The sequence below is a fragment of the Geotrypetes seraphini genome, chromosome 10 (assembly GCF_902459505.1).
Source record: "Geotrypetes seraphini chromosome 10, aGeoSer1.1, whole genome shotgun sequence".
Classification (NCBI taxonomy): Eukaryota; Metazoa; Chordata; class Amphibia; order Gymnophiona; family Dermophiidae; genus Geotrypetes; species Geotrypetes seraphini.
In genome coordinates, this window is record NC_047093.1 from 105,939,633 (window position 1) to 105,960,354 (window position 20,722).

The 20,722-nt window shown below is 44.1% G+C and overlaps 1 protein-coding gene across 1 annotated transcript in view; it reads right to left on the bottom strand.

The window, feature by feature from the left end:
* Positions 1–20,722, bottom strand: part of LOC117368424 — a 199,568-nt gene that overhangs the window by 111,016 nt on the left and 67,830 nt on the right. Inside the window, exon 5 of the mRNA XM_033962071.1 lies at positions 16,998–17,279. Coding sequence (XP_033817962.1) covers positions 16,998–17,279 — 282 coding nt within the window. The remainder of the gene's footprint in view (positions 1–16,997; positions 17,280–20,722) is intronic.

Below are 20,722 nucleotides of genomic sequence, written 5' to 3' on the forward strand. Positions count from 1 at the left end.
AGGTATCCACAGTGCTCTACAGATACATATCAACTGTTCCTTCTGTATAGAATTTACCATCTATATACCAGAAATTACGAAAATTGAATTTATTATAGAGATGTGGTTAAGATTTATATACATATATAAAAAAATCAAAAAGGTGAGTTTTAAAACCAGATTTGGGGACATCACCGGCATGGCAGGCAACTTCTAACCAGAGCTCCATCAGAGCCGTGCGATTAATTAACAAATAGCCCCATCTGTGAAGCTGTTCGGCATCTCCTCAGCCTAGAGAGGCATATGAAGGGTGGAATGATGACCTGGCGAAAGCTGGAGTTGTATCGCTTCACCAGAGGCAAAGCCAGGCCACCCAAGGAGAAGGCCTCTAGTCCTCCACATGCGGGGGCCCAGGCATGGCAGAGTGCATTGCCACCATCTGTGACAGAACCAGCACATAACACCAGAGAGGATCTTATAGACGCCCCGGCTTCTATCACGCAGTTTTTGCTGGATATAAAATCTGAAATGACCTCTATGCGCCAGGATATTAGCTAGGCAGTGATTGACATGAGGTGGGACATGGCTGAACTCACCTGACGGCAGGATGGGTGGAGTAATGTCAGGATAATTATGGAGAAGATATTGTGGACACTCAACAAGAGTTAACAGCATTTCGTAAGAGCAAGCAGGAGCTGTGGGATAAAATAGAAGACCTGGAGAATTGCTCCAGGTGATGTAATTTGCGGATTCGATGCATACCGGAGGAGGCATGCTATCAGGATGCCAAGCAGGTGGCGAGGGACATATGCATGGATCTCCTGGAGCAGGAGGGGGGTTCAGAGGGCTCCTGCATCGCTATTGGCTTGAACAGAGTACATCGAACCCCTGAGTCGCCCGTCTAAGAATCGCCCACGGGACATATCGCTCTGCCTAAATAGCTTCAAACAGAAAGAAGAAATTTTTCATGCTGCCAGGAAGAGAAAAGACTGTTTGGTAGGGCCACAAAGTAGATATCTACCAGGACGTAGCAGAAGTGACCCTTCGTAAACGCAGAGAATTGAGACCTGTAACACAATATTTACATGTGGAAGGCTTGCAATACAGATGGCTCTTCCCCTTTGTGCTGGCTATGATGGTGGGAACTTCAACAAAAACAATTTGATCTGTGGAGGAAGCATGGAAGGCTTTGGTTGTCATGGAGGCTCCTAACCTCCCTGAGGAGACAACACACAATGCTACAACCTCAGAGAAGGCAGCAGGCCGATGGAAACAATGGAGGAAATGAGCACCCCCTTGCAACCAATAGAAGACACAGAAATCAGCGCAGCCTCCATGAACTTGCCTGGGGAGGCTGGTGGAATCATCTTTTGGACACAATACTGTTGGGACTGATGAATGTGTTGGCATGTTTGGAGAGAGAGTATGTGGTGGTGTGGTGTTTGGGTTCTAATTTTTTTTTCCCTCTGGGGTGAAGTGGAAGAGAGGACATGCAGTGGTGGAATGGGTCACGGGGAATGTGTGGAGTGTGTGCATGTGGTGATGTAGGGAGGGTAGGGGGGTTGATGTGGATGTCTAAAGGGGGCTATGGAAAGGAAGGGGAGTTACTCATACTGGGTAGCCTCTTGGCAAATGAGAAGCAAAGGCTTGTTGACTGGGACACCATTTCCTCTATGGGGCCTTGGGTCTTTTGGTACCAGCCCAAGGCTAGCTCATGAAATGTGGGGGTAGGGTGGGGAGTAGAGGTGGGATTTGTTTAGGGATTCAGGGAAGGAGGGGATAGTCCATCATATGGTTGCATTCAGGAAGGGGTTGGGAAGAGGGGGGTATGGGCTCTGGATGGGTTTGGATGGCGACCCAGTTGGTGGCTAGGATGACGGAGTCGCTTGTTCTGGTAGTGTGGGGGTATTGGTGTTTCAGAAGTTGAGGTGGGGGGATGGTGAAGCTAGTGACCTGGAATGTAGGAGGGATCAATTCCCCCATTAAGTGCACAAAACATTTGCAACAGCTATAGCATCATAGCGTAGATATTGCATTTTTAAAAGAGACACACTTAAATTACCTGGAGCATGCTAGGTGTGGCTGCCTCTGCAATAGTCAAGCAGCGGGGAGTAGACATACTGTTCCGTAAAGGGATAGTGGACTAATTGCAGGTATTGGATAGGACTGATGATGGGAGAATTGTGCTCTGTCGGAGGATGATCGTGAGAAAGGAGATGGTATTTTGTAGTATATATGCCCCCAATGTGTATGATAAACGTGTTAGTTAAATTAGTACCTCATAGTAGGAAGTGATATATATATATTTTTTATCTTTATTGACATTTCAAACTTTATAATGTATACAATTGAAGAATCAGAAAAAAAAACTGTATGAAAATACATTGTAATCATCACAATTATTACATTAAACAATTTTTATAATCTTCTTGATTTTTAATACCCTTAGTGATCCAGTGTTGGATAGTACGGGAAGTGGAGGACATGAGAGAGTGGTGGGAGGGAAAGAATTTAACCATTTAACCAGCAGCAGGTAGAGAGAGAGAGAGACACCAGCACAGAGCACCAACACAGAGAGAGAAGAGACAGAGAGGACACCACCAACAGGCAGTGAGCGAGAGGACACCAGAGACATTTAGTGAAAGAGAGGGCACCAGCACAAAGAGAGAGTCAGGGAGGACACCAACAGCAGATAGGGAGAGAGAAAGGACACAAAGCGGGCACAAGTCACAAGTAATCTCAACTGATATCTTAAAGAAGGAACAACAATGGAAGCAGAAGGAAGCCAGAAGATGAGCTTTCCAGTGTTCTGCACAGACTGTCATATGTACGACTATCTCCCCTCGGGGAGACAGTCGTATGTATGCAGTCGGTGTCAGGAACTGAAAAGCTTGAAGAAGGAGGTCAAGCGACTAGAGGACAAGATTCAGGAGCTAGAAGGATTTCACACCACGGAGAGACACATTGAGGAGGAAGTCAGGGAACTCGAGAGATTCATTGAAGAGGCATACAGGACGAAGGTGGAAGAGAACGAACTTCAGATGAAAGAAGCTACACGGATACCAACATGCAAGGGAGAGCAAGAAGAAGATTACCTCAAGGATGACACCCACAGAGGATTACCGCAAGAGGGGGAGATTTTGGCTAGTCGAGGCCCAAAAGAAGAAAGAGTGAAGTACATTGAGGACATTGACCTGAGACCGAAGCGAAAATTGAAGAGAGGAAAGTCAGCGATCCTAGTGGGAGACTCGATCCTTAGGCATGTGGACAGCCACATAGCAGGAGGGAGAGAGGACCGACTGGTGACCTGCCTTCTGGGAGCAAGAACCAAGGACATCGTGGACAAAATTGGAATGATCCTGGAAGGGGCGGAGACAGAAGAGACCGCTGTAGTGATCCACATCGGGACGAACGATGTCAGCAGGAAAGACTACAAAAGAAGCACGCTGTTAGAACAATTCAAGATTCTGGGAAGGAAGCTGAAGATGAGGGCCCAGAAGATAGTGTTCTCAGAGATCCTACCAGTACCGAGGGCAGATGTGAAAAGGCAGGAGGAACTACAATCAATAAATACGTGGATGAGGAGATGGTGTGAGGAAGAAGGATTCCACTTCGTGAGGAACAGGACGGCGTTCTGGGGCAAGAGCAAGCTCTACAGGAAAGATGGACTGCACCTGAGCGCAGCAGGAACTAGACTCCTAGCAAACAACGTCAAGAGAGGAATAGAACAGGCTTTAAACTAAGAAGAAGGGGAAAGCCGACAGTTGACAAAGGGTCGACGATTCGGAAGACGGTATCCTGTGAAGATACCGAGGGGAAAAATGGCTGGGAAGGAACAAGGGACAAACTGCAGGAGTTGACTAACCCAGAAGAAGTGGTTACAATGTCTGCAGCAAAAGAGAAGAAAATATGGATCGAAGCACAGGGAAAAGAAAGGAGGACAGCAAAATACCAGGATCTAAAGTGCATATATGCTAATGCAAGGAGCCTAAGAAACAAAATGGGGGAACTAGAAGCCTTGGCCAACGCAGAAGACATCGACATCATTGGAATCTCTGAAACATGGTGGAATGAGGAAAGCAAATGGGATACAGCACTACCGGGATACAAGCTCTATCGCCAGGACAGAACAGGACAAAAAGGAGGTGGAATAGCCCTATACATAAAAGAAGGCATACAATCCACACAAATGGACACAGCAGAGACGGCCAGCAAGCCGGAATCTCTATGGGTTAAAATACCGGGAAGGAAAGGGCCTGAAATAAAGATGGGCCTATTTTATCGCCCACCGGGGCAAACCAGAGATATCGATGAGGAAATGGAAGCCGAGATGAAGCGTGAATGCAAAAGCGGCAACACGGTTATTATGGGAGACTTCAACTACCCTGGGATAGACTGGAGGCTTGGAAGCTCGAAATGCGCTAGGGAGACAAAATTCCTGGAAGCTACACAGGATTGTTTCATGGAACAGCTTGTTAGAGAACCGACGAGAGGAAATGCCACTCTGGATCTAATCCTAAATGGGTTAAGGGGACCTGCAAAGGAAGTAGAAGTAGTGGGACCGTTGGAAAACAGCGATCATAATATGATCAAGTTCAAGGTTGAGGTAGGAGTGTCAAAAGGCAAGAGATCCATTGCGACAACCTTTAACTTCAGGAAAGGAAACTACGAAGCAATGAGGGAATTGGTAAGGAAGAAACTTAGGAACACTTCCAAAACATGGCTAACGGTAAATCATGCCTGGTCCTTCTTCAGGGACATGGTGAGCGAGGCGCAAAATCTGTATATCCCCAGATTCAGGAAGGGGTGTAAAAAAATCGAACAAAAGACCCAGCGTGGATAACCAAAACAGTGAAGGAAGCGATAGGCAATAAGAAAAAATCATTCAAGAAATGGAAAAAGGACAAAACTGAGGGGAACTGGAAAGAGCACAGGAAGCATCAAAAAGAATGTCACCGTGAGGTTCGGAAAGCCAAAAGAGAGTATGAAGAGAGGCTAGCCAGGGAAGCAAGAAATTTCAAACCATTCTTCAGATATGTTAAAGGGAAGCAGCCGGCTAGAGAGGAAGTGGGACCGCTGGACGACGGAGACAGGAAGGGAGTGGTGAAGGAGGAGAAGGTAGTGGCAGAAAGGCTTAACATGTTCTTCTCGTCTGTATTTACAAACGAAAACACGTCCAACATACCGGAACCTGAGCAATTCTTCAACGGAAGTCAGGCAGAAAAATTAACATCCATAGAAGTGAGCCTTGAGGACGTTCGTAGGCAGATAGAAAAACTAAAAACTGACAAATCCCCGGGTCCGGATGGCATACATCCAAGGGTTCTGAAGGAATTAAAGGAGGAGATAGCGGAACTACTGCAGCAAATTTGCAACTTATCCCTGAAAACAGGCAAGATCCCGGAAGATTGGAAGATATCCAACGTTACGCCCATCTTTAAAAAGGGATCAAGAGGTGACCCGGGAAACTACAGGCCGGTGAGCCTGACTTCGGTTCCGGGGAAAATGGCAGAAGCACTGATAAAAGAAAACATCGATCAACATTTTGAAAAACATGAACTTCTGATAACCAGCCAGCATGGTTTCTGCAAGGGAAGATCGTGCCTAACGAACTTATTGCACTTCTTCGAAGGGATCAACAAACGGATGGACAAAGGAGACCCCATAGACATCATATATCTAGATTTCCAAAAAGCCTTTGACAAGGTGCCCCATGAACGTCTACTCCGGAAACTGAAGAAACATGGGGTGGAAGGAGACGTACATAGATGGATCAGAAACTGGTTGGAGGGTAGAAAACAAAGGGTAGGAGTGAAAGGTCACTACTCCGACTGGAGGAGGGTCACGAGTGGTGTCCCGCAGGGCTCGGTGCTCGGGCCGCTGCTATTTAATATCTTCATAAATGATCTAGAAACAGGAACGAAGTGCGAGATAATAAAATTTGCGGACGACACCAAACTATTTAATGGAGCTCGGACTACAGAGGACTGCGAAAAGTTGCAAAGGGACTTGAACAAATTAGAAGAATGGGCGGCAAAATGGCAGATGAAGTTCAACATTGAAAAATGTAAAGTATTACATGTGGGGAGCAGAAACTCGAGGTACAACTATACAATGGGAGGGATGTTATTGAATAAGAGTACCCAGGAAAGGGACTTGGGGGTAATGGTGGACATGACAATGAAGCCGTCGGCACAGTATGCAGCAGCCGCTAAGAGAGCAAATAGAATGCTTGGTATAATCAAAAAGGGTATTACAGCCAGAACGAAAGAAGTTATCCTGCCGTTGTATCGGGCGATGGTGCGCCCGCATTTGGAGTACTGCGTCCAATATTGGTCGCCGTATCTTAAGAAGGATATGGCGTTAGTCGAGAGGGTTCAAAGGAGAGCAACACGTCTGATAATAGGTATGGAAAACCTGTCATATTCTGAGAGATTGGAGAAGCTGGGTCTCTTTTCCCTGGAGAAGAGGAGACTTAGAGGGGATATGAAAGAGACTTACAAGATCATGAAGGGCATAGAGAGAGTAGAGAGGGACAGATTCTTCGAACTTTCGAAAAATAAGAGAACAAGAGGGCATTCGGAAAAGTTGAAAGGGGACAGATTCAAAACAAATGCTAGGAAGTTCTTCTTTACCCAACGTGTGGTGGACACCTGGAATGCGCTTCCAGAGGACGTTATAAGGCAGAGTACGGTACTGGGGTTCAAGAAATGATTGGACAAATTCCTACTGGAAATGGGGATAGAGGGGTATAGATAGAAGATTACTGCACAGGTCCTGGACCTGTTGGGCCGCCGCGTGAGCGGACTGCTGGGCACGATGAACCTCGGGTCTGACCCAGCAGAGGCATTTCTTATGTTCTTATGTTCTTATTTTAGGGCCGCTTTGGTCTTAGTGGATGTTTGGTGAGTTCTTCATAAGAAGGAGCAAGATTACACCCATTTGTCCCAAGCTCACCATAATAATAACTTTATTTTTATATACTGCCATACCACAAACAGTTCTAAGCGGTTTACAAGGGAAGAGACTGTATACAGACAGCGACATTACAGAGAACTTTTGAAATTACATTGGAGTGTTAAGTTTAGTCAGGTTTATCTGGAAGTGTTTTGGAAGTACATCAGGTTGAAGTGGGGTCAGAGAAATTTGTCAAAGAGATAAGTTTTTATTGACTTCTTAAACGTTTGGTACGAAAGAGATAGTGGCAGGCATAATGAGGGTCTGGCTTAATCGCCATTAAAAAAAAAAGAAAGGCAAACTTTAGTATTAGTTAATATAGTATACAACCATTTTCTCATTAGTTAATATAGTAATAATAATAATAATAATAACAGTATATATACCGCAGTACCGTTAAGTTCTATGCAGTTTACAGAAGATTAATGAAGTACAAGATGAGAGAAGTTAGGGGATTGGTCAACTAGAGGGGGATGGGACAAGAGAACCGTTGAAGAGGGGAAAGAGAGGAGCGGGTCAACTGTCTAGATATTTCAAGAACAGGTGAGTTTTGAGGCACTTCCTGAATACCTCGTAAGTGGTGGATGAGAGCAGTTGTTCTAGATCTTTACCCCATAATGCTGCTTGATGTGAGAGAAGGTGTTCATGGTGTTTTTTTAGTTTGCAACCTCTAACCGGGGGGGAAACGAAGTGCAAGTGGGAGCTTCTCTTGTGTCTGTTGGCTGAGAAGGAGAAGAGGTCAGTTATGTATTTAGGGGCTAGACCGTAAAGAACTTTAAAGCAGAGGCAGGCAAACTTAAACTTTACACGAGCTTCCAAGGGTAGCCAGTGTAGCTGTTTGTAGTATGGCGTCACGTGATCAAATTTCTTCAGACCGAAGATAAGTCTGACCGCAGCGTTTTGCATTAATTGTAAGCGTCGTATATTCTTTTGGGAGATTGCTAAATAGACGATGTTACAATAGTCGAGTTGACTCAGTACAAGGGATTGTACCAGGATTCTGAATGCAGAGTTGTCAAAATATGATTTAATGAATTTAAGCTTCCAGAGGGTGAAAAAACTCTTTTTGATTAAGGAGTCCACCTGGTCTTTCATGGTTAGGCATTGGTCGAGAGTTACACCCAGTATTTTAATGGTGGGCTGTATGGGGTAGTTACGTTTGTTGATGCCTAGTGGCGTTTTGGTGTCAAGCGGGTGTGATGAAGCGACGAAAAATTTTGTCTTCTCTGTGTTGAGCTTGAGCTTGAAGTCTGTCATCCAGTGCTCCATCAAGTTTATGGCTTCTGATGCTTTGGGAATGGTTTCCGAGATGGAGTTGGCAAATGGGATGATAATCGTGAAGTCATCAGCGTAACTGAATAATTTTATCCCCAGTTGGGTTAATTGAACGCCCAGTGAGGTCATGTAGATGTTGAAAAGCAGTGGGGATAGCGGGGATCCTTGTGGTACACCGGATGGGTTGCTCCAGGTGTTGGAGAGATCATTATTGAAATGCACCTGATAGGTGCGTGATAGAAGGAAGCCATGAAACCAATTTAGCACTTCACCCCTGATGCCAATGGCATCTAGGCATTGTAGCATTTTCGCATGGTCTACTAGATCAAAGGCGGAGCCATTTTCTCATTTTCTCATAGTTTTAAATGAGAAGTGTTTAACCAGAGGTAGAATCTTAACTATAATGGTCAAAAGCATTAAAGTTAGAAGCAGAGCTGAAATTTTCTGTTTAAAATAAGAGGTTAGCATAGATGGGTTTAAAAAGGGTTGTTCAAGTTCCTGCAGGAAAAGTCAATAGTCTGCTCTTCAGACAGACACGAGGGAAGCCACTGCTTCCCTGGGATTGGTAAGAACATAAGAACTTAAGAATAGCCTTACTGGGTCAGACCAATGGTCCATCAAGCCCAGTAGCCCATTCTCACGGTGGCCAAACCAGTTCACTAGTACCTGGACAAAACCCAAGGAGTAGCAATATTCCATGCTATCAATCTAGGGCAAGCAGTGGCTTCCCGCAATAGCAGACTATGGACTTTTCCTCCAGGAAATTGTCTAAACTTTTTTCTTAAAACCAGCTACACTATCCACTCGTACCACAACCTCTGGTAACGCGTTCCAGAGCTTAACTATTCTCAGAGTAAAAAAAAATTTCCTCCTATTGGTTTTAAAAGTATTTCCCTGTAACTTCAGCGAGTGTTCCCTAGTCTTTGTAATTTTTGACGGCGTGAAAAATTGATCCATTTGTACCCATTCTACTCCACTCAGGATTTTGTAGACTTCAATCATATCTCCCTTCAGCTGTTTCTTTTCCAAGCTTACGAGCCCTAACCTTTTTAGTCTTTCCTCATACGAGAGGAGTTCCATCCCTTTTATCATCATGCTCGCTCTTCTTTGAATCTTTTCTAGTGCCACTATATCTTTCTTGAGATAAGAAGACCAGAACTGAATGCAATACTCCGAATGAGGTCGCACCATGGAGCAATATAGGGGCATTAAAACATTCTTAGGGCTAGATTCACTATACTTACCGATCCTGCAACGACGATCGCAAAAACAGTTTACGATCGTTCCCCGACCAGATTCACTAAAAAGCTGCCCAATCAATCTCCTCTCCTCTCCGATCCACTCATGCAAAATAGCCAAGCGATTGATTCACTAACAATTGCTTGGCTATTTTGAATCGGGTTTTACTATCCTAAAACCCAGCTGTTGCAGATCTGTCGGTAACTGTGTTACTAACAGATCTGTTGATTTTTGGCAGGTCTTTTTAATTCATTTTTTTTCTATGGCACAGATATTTTGCGTGTGATAAACACGCAAAATATCTGCCCCATAAAAAAAAAAAAAAAAGATTAAAAGACAGGCAGGCCTTTGGCTCATGCTAATTGAGCACATGCAAGTATTAGGGGTGTGTTATGGGCTGTGTATTCTCTAAAAATAACTTTTTTCACTGATGATGTCTTATTGACGCTCACTCAGCCGGAAACATCTTTGCCCTTATGTCTTTGTTGACTTCTCTTGGTTACTTGTCTGGTTTTAAGGTGAATTTTTCTAAATCTGAGATTCTGAATGTTTCTGTTGATCAGACGACTGAAACTGCTCTTTGTGCTTTATATCCGTTTCGTTGGGCCCTTTCTAGTATTAAATATTTGGGAGTCAATATAACATGTAAAGTGGAGGACTTATATGCTGTGAATCTCCCTGCTAAATTGAAGGAGTTGTTTTTGTTGCCTGACAAATGGGAGGGTTTAGCCCTTATTTGGCCACGTAGAATTCAGGCTCTTAAGATGATGGTCTTACCTAAATTGCTATTTTTATTTATGGCTCTACCGCTTCCCTATCCTAAGTTGTTTTTTCAGCAATTAAAACAGAAAGTTTATAGCTATATTTGGAATAAGCGGCCTCCTAGGGTGCGGGCAACAGCTATGCAGCAACCCCGTGTGGCGGGGGGCATGGCAGTACCGGATTTTTTGCTTACTATTAAGCTGCCTGCCCATTTACATATTTTAGCTGAATGGCAATCGCACTTTTCTAAATTGTGGGTCAGGCTGGAGCAGAGTTGGATTCCCTTGACCCCTTTGTGGGCACTTCCTTAGCTTCCATTGTCTTCTCTCTGGGTGCTTCTTTCTCAGGTCCCCTGGGCACTTCAAAGCACACTGAGGGTATGGTTGGCTGTAGGGGGCAAGTTTTTTCCACAAAGGGTTTATTTTCACCTTACCTCTTTGGGGTATTTGCCTGATTTTGTTCCTGCATACGCTAATCGGATTTTTTTGGAATGGAGAAAGCGGAGAATTTATGTTGTATGACAGGTGTGGGAGGAGGAGCAGATAATTCCCTTTCGGGACTTACAGGAAGAGTATGGTTTATCAGCTGTGGACTCCTTTAGGTATACGCAGTTACGTACCTTCCTGGCTCATAGGGCGAGAGATGATTTCTCTTTCAGAGACTAATTTGGAGCAGGCATTGGGCCAAGGGGGAGATCGGGGAGTGATTTCTAACTTATATTTGGCTTTATTGGGCTTTTCTGATCCGGTTTCTGTTTATCGAGAGCGTTTGGAGAGGGATCTTCATTTAACATTTACACCTAAACAATGGTGTAATATCATTTCCTATTTACTTAAGGTTTCCGTCGCTAGCCACTTGAATGAAAATGGGTATAAATGTTGTTCCATTGGTACTGCACCACTGTTCGTTTGAGGAACTGGTTTTGCAGAGGAGATGGGGACTGTTGACACATTTGTGGTGCTCAGGGAGATATGTATCATATCTGGTGGACTTGCCCAAAGGTGGTTCCCTTTTGGCGATCAGTTCTTGATTTGGTTACTACTATCACTGGGGTGCAGTATCCGGATCAGGCAGAACACTGTTTGTTGAGTGTCTGTCCAATGGGGATTCGCTCTCGACTTCATAAATTAGCCGCTTATATTTGTGTATCTGCTCGGTTAGTGTTGGCTCGGGAATGGAGGAAGCCTTCACTGCCGGCTTTGGCGGCTGTTTGTTGTAAACTAGATTATATATTTTTGATGACTAAATTAACAGTCTTGAAATCCAACAATCTGATGCCTTATTCTATGGTTTGAGACCCTTACATTGTTTGCAAAGATACTTATTCTCCCTCGGTTGTATTATGAATGTATACTTTTTTATTCCATTTTGTTTTCTTGCTTCTTTTGCTGGATATGGTATATTGTGCTCAGGAGGACCACCCTGGGGTGGGAGGGGGGAGGGGTTTTAATTTGCTTTAGTCTGCTTTTGTGAAATGTGATATTTGCTGTATTATTTTTGTTACATTACATTACATTAGTGATTTCTATTCCGCCAATGCCTTGTGGTTCAAGGCGGATTACATAAAAGTTATCAGGAATTATATGAGTTTATAGGAATAGTATAAGAGGTGTCATAATAGTTATTTAAGAAGTACCAAAGAGTTGTCGAGATATTAAGGAGATAAATGTTGGGTAATAGGAATTACCAAAGAGTTGTCGAGATCCTAAGGTGATAGATGCTGGGTAGTTAGAAGTATTATAGTATTCGTTGGGTAGTTAGAAGCATATTAGAGTATATTAACGGTATATAGAGGGGTAGAAGGGGTTTGGGTAGGGACTGGCTGTGTTAGATGGGTTTTATGTATTTTTTGAAGAGTAGGGTTTTAGTATCTTTCTATGCTGTTGAGTGTTTTGAGCTTGTGAATATTTTGTTTGCTGTAATTGTTATTTTGAAAATTTCAATAAAGTTTTGAAAAAAAAAAAGACAGGCAGACCTGTCAAAAAAAACGCCTCCCCTCAACAAATGTCCCCCCCCCTGAGACCCACAAATGGCAGGAGAGATGCCGACTCTCTCCTGCCATCCGACGCTTCCCCCACCACGCCACTTAAAAATATGGCAGAAGGGATGCCAACTCCCAACTCCCCCCCCCAAAAAAAACCAAACAAATGGCAGGAAGGGGAACAAATGGCCAATCAGGAAACAAATGGCCAAACAAATGACCAATAAGGGTTCCTGAGGTGCCTGAGCCTCCCCATGCAGCGGCAACGATGGCGGGCAGCAGCGGAGGGCATTTTGGTTCGGGGAGGGGGCACTTTGTTGGGGGAGGGCTTTTTTTTTAATCGGGCAGATATTTTGCATGCAAAAAAATAGTGAAACAATTGCTGTTTAAAATCGGCCAACAGTGATTGAATCGCTATCTTTAGTAAATCTGAGCCTTAGTCTTGTTAACCATGCCTTTTAAAATAATTCCTAGCATCTTGTTTGCTCTTTTGGCTGCTGAAGCAGATTGGGTGGAAGGTTTCATCATATTGTCTACGATGACACCTAGATTCTTTTCCTGGGCGCTAACCCACAAGGTGTACTCTAGCATCTGGTAACTGTGATTCAGGTTATTCTTCCCAATGTGAATCACTTTGCATTTATCCATATTAAATTTTATCTGCCACTTGGACACCCAGTCTTCCAATTTCCTAAGGTCTGTCTGCAATTTTTCACAATCCACATGCGTTTTAACAACTTTGAACAGTTTAGTGTCATCTGCAAATTAAATCACCTTACTCGTCGTTCCAATTTCTAGATCATTTATAAATAAGTTAAATAGCACCAGTCCCAGTACAGACCCCTGTGGCACTCCACTGTTTACTCTCTTCCATTGAGAAAAATGACCATTTAACCCTACCCTCTGTTTTCTATTCAATAACTAATTCCTAATCCACAACTGAACATTGCCACCTATCCTATGACTCTTTAATTTTCTCAGGAGCCTTTCATGAGGAACTTTATCAAAAGCTTTCTGAAAATCTAGATACACATCAACCGTCTCACCTTTATCCACATGTTTATTCACACCTTCAAAGAAGTCAAGCAAATTGGTAAGGCAAGATCTCCCTCGGCTGAACCCATGCTGACTCCATCACATTAAATCATGTTTGTCTACGTGTTCCACAATTTTATTTTTTATAATTGTTTCCACCAATTTGCCCGGCACTGAAGTGAGGCTTACCAGTCTGTAATTTTCCAGATCTCCCCTGGAACCCTTTTCAAAAATCGGTGTAATATTGGTCACCCTCCAATCTTCAGGTACTACAGACGATTTTATTGACAGGTTACAGATCACTAAAAGCAGGTCAGCAATTTCATGTTTGTATTATTAACTAGTTCTAAAATGTGCTTTTATTTTTATTTTTTAATGGAGACTAAGCCAGACCCTGCTCTGCCTGCCGGAAACTCTCTAGCAGCAGGTTCAAGCTTACAAACTGTAGAACCATAAAAGGATATTATCCTATGGAGACTAGCTAAGTAAAGCTTGTTCTTTTAAGATCTAAACTGTCTATAGAAGGGAACCTACAATTGAGCTTTTCTCCCCAAACATATCGAAGCTCAGAGCAAATAATGTATACTTACCTAAAAATATGAAATGTTGTTACTATTTGGGATTCTGCCAGGTATTTGTAACCTGGATTGGCCACTGTTGGAAACAGGATACTGGGCTTACTCAGTATGGCTACTTTTATGTTCTTATGTCTCTGTTTGTTAACAGGGAATACCACTCCTAGGCTCCTGTAAGAAGCACAGGGTGGAAAGCACCACCTGTCATTTCACAGAAGGGGAAAGAGATTGGGACTTGTCTACTGCCTTTTTGTAGTTATACAACCACACTCAAAATAGTTTACATACTGGTACTTCAAGCATTTTCCCTATCTGTGCCGGTCGGCTCACAATCTAAGACTTGCACAGGAAAAAATCTGCAATTGGAGAGGAGAACTCTAACCTGTAATCTTCTCTGACAATATCCAGCACCCATTGGTCTGATGTGATCTTGGTCCACTCTCCATAAAGATGATCCCCAACCCGAAGGCAGGAAGAGTGGACCAAAAGTTCATCATTGTGCTTATCTGGATGCAAGCAAAGATCTGGAAGGTTGAGCAGAGGCACTTTTGTTCAAACAGGACTATTGCTGTTGATATCTTGGCCTTTAAAAGGCCATTGCCTCTTCTGGCCGATACCTCTTGGAATCTCTGAAGCATGGCTAGCCCGACTGGTACCCTTCTGGTTTATCCACAAGCAGCCTCTATGATTTGGAGTCAACAAGAACTTTGACCAACTTTTCCAGATCCTCCCCAAAGAAATTTCCCCAAAAGAGCAGTTCAATAAGTCTCTGTTTAGAGGCAGCATCCGTGGCCCAGTGACACAGCCACAGGGCTGTAACTGCCAAGGCCACTTGCTTGGTCAAAGGCTGAAGCCTGAACCCAAGGCATATAAGGCATAGGCCAGATAAGGTAAGCCTGTTTCAATGGAAGGAAAATTTGCAGAAGCATGGGGTTCCAAGCCAGAAAGGGAACTGCAGCCCTCTATACCCAGGGCAGGAAGGCTCTGACAGCATAAGAGCAACAGATGCCTGCAGGGACTATGTAGAAATCTCAGAGGACAGCTTTAGGGCTCGCTACAGCTTCCTATCCTGAACATCCTTAAGAACTATACCCCCTTCAATACTCCCCTTCTTAGTCACTACTGCTATCAAGGCATCCACTTTAGACAACTGCAGTTTTTCCATTTCCTCTGGTGACATGGGATAGAGCTGAACTATAGCTCTGGGCACCCTCAGTCTGGAATCTGGGGTATCCCACTGCACCGTGATGAGCTCATATATAGGCTCATGGACTGGAAAGGATCAAGGAGACTTCTTGGTACTAGCCATCATAGGGCTAGAGACTGAAACAGATTGAACTGCTGGAGAAGAGATATTCAGCATTTCCAAAGCCTTTGTAATAAAGGCAGGCAGTTCTTCCTTGTGGAACATCCTGACTGCCATAGAATCATCTGTAGGCAGTTTTCCTTCCTCCAAACCCTCAGGCAACAGGGAATGCAAGGTACAGCTGAATCCCCCCCCACCCCTTTTTTTGAAGGAGTTGGAGCAAATTAACAAGGGTGTCTAATCACAGGTTCCATCAAAAGGACAGCATACCTCCCCTGCATTTTGAGACTGTCTCAACAAAAAAGCTTGGTGAAGGAGAACAAACCCAGGAGAGAAAAGCACCTAGGTTCCAGAGTCAGAGGCAGTAGCAGCAGCAAACTGCTAGAAACCCAAAGCAGTCACTATCAGAGAAGACTGACACTGAACCTGTACAGCAGAGGATTCTGTCCTGCAGGAATTCAACATGGCTGCTGAAGCACACAGCATTGCAGCCTGAGGAGGGGCAGTCAGAGGAGACTGAAGTGTACCGCGGTCCATGCAGGAATTCCCTGAGTCCGCCATCAATGCTGAATGCAATGGCCCAAAAATAACACCCACACTTAGTCCCAGCACTGCTACTGTATCCCAACTGCCTGGAACCACTCCAAGGAAGGAATGTCGGCCAGGAAACAAAACAAAAGTAAAACTAAACCTGATAATGATTAAAAATTTAAAGGAGTACTAACCCCCAAACATGTTGTGCCTGCCAGTATAGCAACACTATTCTCTGAGAAGGAAACTGTCTGAATTGACTGAACTTAACTCCTTACGAAGAAATAGTTAAGAACATAAGAATTGCTGCTGCTGGATCAGACCAGTGATCCATCGTGCCCAGCAGTCCTCTCCCGCGGCAGCCCTTCGGTCAAAGACCAGTTCCCTAACTGAGTCTAGCCTTACCTGCGTACGTTCTGGTTCAGCAGGAACTTGTCGAACTTTGGCTTGAATCCCTAGAGGGTGTTTTCCCCTATAACAGCCTCCGGAAGAGCATTCCAGTTTTCCACCACTCTCTGTGTGAAGAAGAACTTCCTTACGTTTGTACGGAATCTATCCCATTTTAACTTTAGAGAGTGCCCTCTCGTTCTCTTTACCTTGGAGAGGGTGAACAACCTGCCTTTATCTACTAAGTCCATTCCCTTCAGTATCTTGAATGTTTTGATCACTTCCCCTCTCGTCTCCTCTTTTCAAGGGAGAAGAGGCCTAGTTTCTCTAATCTCTCACTTATGGCAACTCCTCCAACCCCTTAACCATTTTAGTCGCTCTTCTCTGGACCCTTTCGAGTAGCACTATGTCCCATCAGAGAGCATTGTGTGCCAAAATCCTGAACTCTCTCTTTAGGGTTTTTGTTTTTTTAATAAATAAAGTGAGTAAGGAGAGATCTGCAGCAGGAGAGGGAAGGGACAGGGCACTTTCAGGTGTACCCTCCTCCCCCCAATGAGTAGGAACCAGTTTTAGCCTAACAACCCTGGGTTCAAATGAACCAACTAACCAGGACAGAAGCCACCAAAGCAGAAGACCAGGAGCCACTGTCTGCCACCTGCTGAGACACAGGAAAATACCGACTACCCAGGCTGCTTACCATTCTAAATCATTCAGTACTGTCCTCTATCTCCACATTTTGATAGATGATAATAACCTACTTGTCTCTGGATTCATTCGTTTGATGAAAAGAAAAGAGCATTTCCCTTGGGTAAAATAGGTTTTACATATGGGATTTGTTTTTAAAACATGTGCAACTGAATTCATGCATTTAAGTAAGGGTACTGACTACATACCATGTGCTTACACATGTACTGCATATAGGTGGAGTTTGGCTGAAGCCATTATTATATACGTATTTTATGGCTCTTACCTTGTTTGCTATAGTCCACTGTGATTTTCCCTGGCTCTGTTCTGTTCTTGCTGGGCTCTGGATCCTCGTTTCTTTGGCTAGTGGGCCTCCATCTATCACTGAATCCAGAATCATTGAAGACGCCGGTCATAGGTGGTAGCACATTCTTCTCAAAATACCCCACATTGGTGATGTTACCAGCAGGGTTGTACTGCCCCACCACAAAGAACAACCCCTTACCGTCTGTCGCCATGCCAACGCCAACTTCCTTGGAGTCCTTCCACACCACCTGGGTGAAGTGACCTGAGGAAATTATGGAAAAGAAGGATAAAAGACACTTATGGGGCAATTTACTAGGGCATAACTAGTAAAGACATCTTTTTTCAATATCAAGTGTGTAGGCCAAGGATTCAGGCAATGCACACTGCAAATAAAATCAATATAAAAAGCGCATCCTTCCAGCTTCTTGATGTAGCGTAGCGAAACACATACTGTGTTGGAGCCATGAACTGTGGTAAGTGGTCTACTGTTAAACAACTTTTGTAGAGCCATAACATTTGCCACTCCAGTAGAAGCAAGTATCCTTGCTCCATCTAATGTGTTATGATTAAAATTCCAGCGACATTGTACCGCTGCTATGGTGCCTTGCTGAAGAGCTTATGAGCACATTTAAATATTTAAAAGCCTTTAAATGTTATATGAAGATACTATTTGAGAAACTTGCCCAGTATTGATGAGAGGGGTTTTTTTTGTGTTTGTTCTATTTTGAAAGGTGGATGCAGGGCAGAAAGTGAAGGAGAGAAAAATGGATAAGAAGGCCCTGGAAACATAGTTAAAAGCACAGAAAAATAAAGTAACCAGATAACAAAGGTAGGTATCTGGTATGGGGAAGCCTAATAAAGCTGCACACAGGTAACTTAAATAGCCTGATGAACCACAGAGAGGAGGACCCAGGCCCATAAGCCACTCTATCCACTACATTTATGGTGGAAAATGTAAGCCCCCCCCAAACCCTACTCTACTGCAATATAGGTGCCACCTACAGCAATAAGGGCTATTGGGGTTTTAGACAAGTGGGTATAGTGAATTTGGGGGGGTGTTTTGTGAGGCTCACCATAACCTATAAGGGAGTTCAGGTGAAATGTTTATCTGGCACCCTTTTTGTGAAGTTCACAGGAGTACCCTCAAGGTGCCCCACTGCTCTGTTGCCATGTCTGGGTGGCCAGTCCATTACAGGACTGGCCCCTCACACATCCAAATGGTCTTGTTCTGGGTGTTTGAGGCTTGGGACAAAATTTTGGTAAAAAAATGTGGTATAAAGATAGACATCCTGATGGTCTGGGCGTCCCAATGGCCTGGACATCCAGATAGAGGATTTTCAAAATAAAAATATTTCTAGAGGTATGGTGGTTTGCCTTTTGAAAATAGGCATTTTCTTACTGCCGACTTTGGACATCTAGCATCATACATTTAAATCAGACTTAAACGTATGTTTTGAAAATGCCCTTCATTGTGTATGTAATCTGCAATCTATGCAATATTTGACACATTAGACCACCAAATAATTTTTTGGCATTTGTGCAAATGTGGTCTTGTGGAATGAAAGTTTAGGTTCACATTTTTGCTAATCTTCTTTCTTGTAAATCCTCCCTTTATTTTGGGCCCAGTGAGTTTATGCATCCCTTGCCGCCAGGCACTGTATGAAGCCTCAAATGATAGAAGTCTTAACTCCTCTCTCTGCTAGCATATCCTGGAGCATGCCCCTTGGACACAAGTCAGTCTTCAAGCAGATAGGAACATCTACAGAAGGTAATAAACAAGAGAGAGAGAAGGAAACGGGGAACTCCCCGCTAAACAAATCAATTCTACTCATATTAACATATGCAAAACAGCAACAATGAAAACTAGAAAACAGGTTATGAAACATTAGAAACCTGAACAACAAAATCAGTGCTATAGGGAGACACAGCCTGTACTGTCAGAAAGGGGTGCTAAACCAGAGACCCCCCCCCAAAGTTAGTGCTAGATCCAGCCAGATGGCACTCTTATAAAGGCTGGTCCAAAACTTAACTCCAGCTTACCAGTACTTCAAGGCAGGCAATCAGTGAATCAGACATATATAGGGCAGGTTCCTGGAATTAAGGGAGGATTTACAAGAAAGAAGATTAGCAAAGGTAAGAACCTAATCTTTCATTCTTGTACAATCCCCCTTTATTCCGGGACCAGTGGGATATAACAGAGCATTCCCAAAAACATCAGGGTGGGACTGATGAACTCGCTGCCAACACCGAGGCACCAAAAGGGGCTTCCTGCTTGGCTGCCACATTAATCCTGTAAAACTTGTTGAAGATGTGTAAGGAGGACCACGTAGCAGCCCTGCAAATCTCATCCTGAGACACCACCGAAGATTCGGCCCAGGAGGAGGAAACCCCTCTGGTAGAATGAGCCCACACTCCGCTACTTAAGCTGCAGAAATGGCCGCTCGAATCCATCTCGAAATGGTAGCCTTAGGGGCAGGCTTGCCCTTGTGGGCAGGACCCACCAGGACAAACAGGTGGTCTGAGACATGAAACTCGTTGGTAACCTCCAAATACCGCAGCAAAAGTTTGCGCACATCCAGGTACCACAGCACCCGGTCCTGGGCCTTTGAACCAGAAGGAACAAAAACCGGAAGATGAACCTCCTAATTCACATGGAAGACAGAATCCACTTTGGGAAAGAAGGAAGGAAACGTACACATGAGCACCGCAGTATCCTTAATATGCAAGAAAGGATCCCAACAAGAAAGAGCTTGAAGCTCCGAAACTCTCAGAGCCGACATGACAGCCACAAGGAATACCGTCTTGATAGTGAAATCCATCAAGGATGCCTGTTCCAGAGGCTCATAATGTGGACAAGCCAGGGAGCGGAGAACCAGATTCAGATTCCACATCGGACAAGGGAGGCACAAAGCAGGCCTCAGGCGAACCGTGCCCCATAGAAAGCGGACCACATCTGGATGAGCTGCCAAAGAGCCTCTCAATGCAATAGGGCCAAGGCAGGACAGACCTGCAATCTGAACCCATAGGGAAGCCACTGCAAGGCCCTTTTTCAGGCCATTCTGCAGAAACTCCAGCACCTGAGGAACCGAGGGAGAAGAAGGATCCTCCTGATGGCTGGTGCACCATGCCTGGTAGCACCGCTAAGCTTTCATGTAGGCCGCCACCGTGGACTTCCATTTGTTGAGAAGCAATGTAGCTATAATTGCAGTAGAATAGCCCCGGGTCATCAAGACGTGCGCTCAAGACCAAAGCGGTCTGGGTTCTGCAGAGCGATCGGCCCCTGTGTGAGGAAACAAGGGTGACAGGGCAACCGCAGCCCCGCTGGAGCCGATCCAGGTCTGTAGGCAGATTTATGGGGTAATTAATACTAATTAGTGCAGATAAACATCTATCACATAAACACCTCGTGGCTAGGTTCATACCACTGCTGCTGGGTTATGCCTTATGCCTCCTTATACGAGTGAAACAGAGACCCCAAATAACTGAAATAGTTTTATTATAAAGATAGATTAATATATTCACAAATAGCCAGCAGTAAATAACAAACTAATAATTATTCACAATATTTCTGAATCTATATATATATAAATGTCAGCACACAATTAGTACACAGTAATCACTAAGGGTTCCTTTTACTAAGCTGCGGTTGCGTTTATAGCGTGCAATGAAGATTAGCGCGTGCTACGCGGAAAAAATAATGCCAGT